Source organism: Propithecus coquereli, unplaced genomic scaffold, assembly GCF_000956105.1.
Source record: "Propithecus coquereli isolate 6110/MARCELLA unplaced genomic scaffold, Pcoq_1.0 Scaffold513, whole genome shotgun sequence".
NCBI classification, from domain to species: Eukaryota; Metazoa; Chordata; class Mammalia; order Primates; family Indriidae; genus Propithecus; species Propithecus coquereli.
Window position 1 is genome coordinate 1,443,009 of NW_012150986.1, and position 4,832 is coordinate 1,447,840.

At 53.2% G+C, this 4,832-nt stretch overlaps 1 protein-coding gene across 1 annotated transcript in view; it reads left to right on the forward strand.

The window, feature by feature from the left end:
• Positions 1 to 974: 974 nt before the first annotated feature.
• BEND2 (BEN domain containing 2) overlaps positions 975 to 4,832 on the forward strand; it is a 54,184-nt gene continuing 50,326 nt past the window's right edge. The window contains exon 1 of the mRNA XM_012656628.1: positions 975 to 1,035. Coding sequence (XP_012512082.1) covers positions 975 to 1,035 — 61 coding nt within the window. The remainder of the gene's footprint in view (positions 1,036 to 4,832) is intronic.

The following is a 4,832-nucleotide window of genomic DNA, read 5'->3' on the forward strand; positions in this document are numbered from 1 at the left end:
CTAGAGCCTTTTAACGACTGCCTTGCCCATTTGCTTTCTCAGAATTGAAATGTCAAGATTAAGAATGCAGAAAGGCAACCAGGAACCTTGACCGTGTGTGATCTGGATTCGAGGCTGCAGACTCCCTGTTGAGGCCTCAGGAGCCGGCAGTTCTGGGCTGGGAGGGAGGGCAGAGTGTGCTGCGGCCTGCCCTCCTGGGGATGCGAAAGGGCGGGATGGTGCGCACTGTCCCTCCACCCAAACATGGGCGCCAGAGGAGGACGCATGAGCCATCAGAAAGTGACGTGGGATTTGCTTCAGCACCAGGAAGGAGGCAAGTGAGATGTGGGTCCTGGAGTCGTGCAACTGGTGGTGATCAGGTGGCCTGACAGTGTCAGAGGAGGTGACAGCCAAGGTTGGCCCTCAACGGGAGGCCTCCTCCAGCTGGATGCTGCTGCCACCTCCTGCTACTCCCAGGGCACACCCGGGGCACCCCGATCTCCGGACACCCCCACCCCAGGGGCCTCAGTCCTAGACTTGGCCTAAGAGACAGACTGGAGTTTTGGGGCAAATTTTACTTCACCCAGGGCTACCCTTTTGTAGGTAATACAAAAATGGGGAGGTGGCAGCCTGTCACTCTGTCCCGGGCTCATTTCTGTCCCCTTCTTGGTGTCTCTCTCAGCCCCATCCATCTCCGTCTCCCCCCCGCCTCTCTGTCTCTCTCACACACACACGCACACACACACACACACAGGCACACACATGTACACACACGTGCACACATGCACAGACACATGCACACACGCACATACATGTACACGCATGCGCACACATGCACAGACACACACGCACACACACGCACAGAGGCACATGCACCTCTGTCAATGAGCCCATGGCACGCAGCTTTCACAGCCACTAGGACGCAGCCTCGCGCTGCTCCACGGCTCTTCTGGGCCTTTCTCTGTCTTTACAAGGAAAACACAGGTTTGTCAGACATGCCCTTGGAGCCAAAGACTCGGCTGAGCACCCAGGGCCGCCAGCAGAGCCGCGGGGAGGGTGACGCAGGGGCTCCCCGCTGCGGGTGGCGACCCTCGGCGCCTTGAGAAGTCGCCCGGGTTTGCGGCAGGCGGACTGGAGCAGAACGGGAACGCCCGGTCCTGGCACGTGGTGAGGGTCAATCCCGCCAGTGAGCGCGCCGTGTCCCTTCCCTGTCCCGTGGCCGTTGTGTTGCGAGGCTGCATTCAAGTCACTTCATCCTCTTCTTGCGGGCACCGCAGGCTCGGCCCGCGCTTCAGCTAGACATGCACCGGGTTGACCGCGTGAACCTGCCGGGTCGGCGTGACGCAGAGTGTCGCGGTCCCGAGGAGGCACCGCGTGGGGCAGGGCGGCGGATCTCGGCCTGGCTGTCCGTGGCGATACCCTGGAGCTTTTCAGCCCCAGCGCGACACCCGACCGGCCAAGTGGGACTCTCTGGGCCCAGGCTGGGCGGCAAGAGTCTCTACAGCTCCCCTGTTGACCCCGGGTGCAGCCTGGTGGAGAACCAGGCGTGTGGCAGAGTGACCAGTGCCGGGCGTGAGCGGGGGGCCCTTGCCTGCCCCCCGTTCCCTCGGCTCCAGGGCAGGGCCTGCCAGTCTTGTCCTGTGTCCCCACCACTTGTCCCCTCTAGCTTCCATTGGGAGTATGTGTCCCCCTCTTCCCTCGGCCATATCCCAAGACCCCCAACAACCTTTCCCTGCTCTGTTCATCTTGTCCCCAGAGATGTTGAGGCCTCGGATCACCTCGGATCCACACGCTGCAGTGTGTGGTGTCCCCTGCTTTCACTTTAGCGTGTGACAAAGTCATAGGCCGGGGAGCCTGTCGCCCAGGCTTTGCTGCGACACCGTTTCCCGTGAATACAGGGTGAGGAGGCTCCTTTATGAAAATTTGGACCCTCCAGGATTTCCGGTCGGGGTCTTTCCCACCGATGTCATTAAGATGCTGACAGAACTGGCTTCCTTCAGAGGACCGAGGTCGCTAGCCAGGTGCCTGTGCCAGCACTGCCCGGTCGGGAAGCTCCCTGTGGCTGTTGAGGGGTGGGAGGGGGTACTGCAGAAAGCTCTGTCCCCCCAGCATAGATGTTTTTATTTCTCCTTTCTCTGCTATCTTATCTTCTCCTGTATTTGGTTATATTTCACTTTGTGCTGGATATTCTATTTAAAAATTACTTGTGAAAAACAGAAAAATAAAAATTCTTTGTAGAAATAAGTTGACATTATCTTTGCAAGAGAGATTTTTTGTTTGTTTTATGCCAGATGCCTGGGCATGCTAAATCCCCAGGGTACATGAGGGTAAACTATGGGCCACGTGGTTAACTGTTGGTTAATTTTGGGTCACTTTTACTCTGAAGATAAGTCTTTTTGTGGTCCCAGTCCAAGGCAGGGGGTGGTTTACCAACTCCCCTCCCTTGGTGGGTCTCAGGTTGTGATTTTCATCCCTCAGTCTCACAAAGCCACCTTGTAGCTCAGCCTCTTTTGGCCTTTCCTGGGTCAGTAAATGTCCAAGAGCAAAAGCAGTCCTCTGAGCTTTTAATACCTCTTTAGGTTTCTGGCCTTTCTCAGATTCTAGCTGAATAATTGTTAACTTTATAATGTTCTTTAATGGTACTTAGCAAAAAAGGGGGGCATTTCACCAATCAGGGGCGACTGCAAGGCAGTGTGGATCCCAAGGCCTGCAAGCCAGCACCTGGAGCTTGTGTAAGGCAGAGCTCAGCATGGGGCCCAAGGCTAAGAAACTGATTGAGGGATGTCAGTCCAGCAGACAACCTGCAGCTGGAACTATCATAAACCTCAAGACTATTTCTGTTTCACTCCTGACCACATGTCTCGGTATATAGAGAAATAGATTAGATAAGTATGTAGGCTTGGTGTTCCTGTTTTATACATTTTTATTTTTAACTTGTATGCTCAGCTAGGTCTATTCTTAACTTAGGGCTTAAAATGTTTATCTTGGAAAAATTTTGTAACTGTTTACTCTTGTAGATAGAATTAGGTAAGGGATCTCTTGAAACCTTTGGGGGGCCTTAAAACCTAAACGAATAATCTGTACACATAATTCTATGACCAAGGACAACTACTTGCTGTACCAATAAATACTGATGTGGGACTTCACTCAGGGCCTACTGGCTCATGGGAATGCTGGAGGACCCCTCACTTCTCCATCACTTTAAACTACACTTTGTCTCTGCCTCTATTATTTCCAAATCTCTTGTGACGATCCTGCCTGGGACCTGTTTTGTTGGGAGAGTAGCTAACTCCCAGCATGACATAGTGAGGAAATGGCAGGGAAATCCCACTCACTGGGCTGGGTGCTTTATATTTTATAACATTTAATTCTTAGAATCTTGTGAGGGAGGTGGTGTTCAGATATAAATAAGACATGGTGCTGCTCCCCAGAAACTTAGAAGGAGAGGAGCATGTTGACAAGGATTTCTAATATCTGGTAAAGTAATTTAGGTGCTAAAAGGGAGGTGAATGTTACTTGCTGTGGAATCCTAGAGAAGTGACTGACTCAATCTTACTGGGGGCTACAGGAAAGTGTCTTGGTGGAGGTATTATTAGAACAGATGTAGCACTGGGACAGGCTTAGAAGGATGTGAAGAATTTCCAGATGCAACTGAACCAGAGGTGAAATCTCATAGTGGACATTAGCATGTGCTATGGGGGCTGATAGGAGTGATCAAGTCATAACTCTGCCACTAGCCCTGTGGTTTTGAGAAAAATTAAACTTTCTACACTTCAGTTTTCTCATCTTTAAAATGGGACACTGGGCCGGGTGCAGCGGCTCACGCTTATAATCCTAGCATTCTGGGAGGCTGAATCAGAAGGATTGCTTGCGCTCAGGAGTTCGAGACCAGCCTGAGCAAGAGCGAGACCCAGTCTCTACTAAAAAATGGAAAACATTAACCTGGCGTGGTGGTGCGCGCCTGTAATCTCAGCTACTCGGGAGGCTGAGGCAGGAGGATCAGTTGAGCCCAGGAGTTTGAGGTTGCTGTGAGCTAGGATGACGCCACGGCACTCTAGCCTCGGCTACAGAGTGAGACACTGACTCAAAAAAAAAAAAAAGGGGACACTAACACTGACTTTTTACGGTGTTGAGGACCAGCTAAGGTCAGACATGTTAAGTTGGCTACCGGTTCATATATATATATATACACACACACACATACGTATACATGTATAACTTTTTTCCTAAAAAGTACACTTAAAAAAAGCGGGAAGAGGAAAGGCGCCAAACTTGGTATAGCCCCGACCACCCCTCCCCCAGAGTTGCGCAGGCGCGCTGTGCGCTACTGCGCAGTCGCAAAACCTCTTTTAGGCAGCGAGTTTCTCGCTCCTTCCATTTGGGGTCTCAGTCTTCTGCAGACGCCTCGTGGAAGCAGTCGCTCCAGGGCCGCAGCGCAGACGCCGAGCCTCAGGCGCTCAGAGCCAGGCACCGCCACTCAGAATGTCTAATGAAGAGGGTAAGGGACCCTCCCCGCAGCTGCCCACTAGCTTCTGCCTCAGGCTCTGACAGAGTTCAGACGGTGCCCACTTAGACGGCCACACGGTAGACCGGCGGATTGGCTGGTTATCGGCTGGGGCATGTCCAGTGGTGGCCTCTGGGCACTGGCCGCCAATTCGTCAGCTAGGACGGCCCCGATTGGTCAGTGGGTGCGTGGGAACCCCGAGTATGCCAGAGATCCAGGGGTACCAGGGGCTCAAGATGTCTCTGAGGCTCAAAGTGGAACTGAGCCTCGTGGAGTCCCTGTGGCTTGCGGCGTCCCAAGGGCTTGCGGCGTCTCGGGGGCTTGAGGAGACGGGGGACTCGGGGAGTCT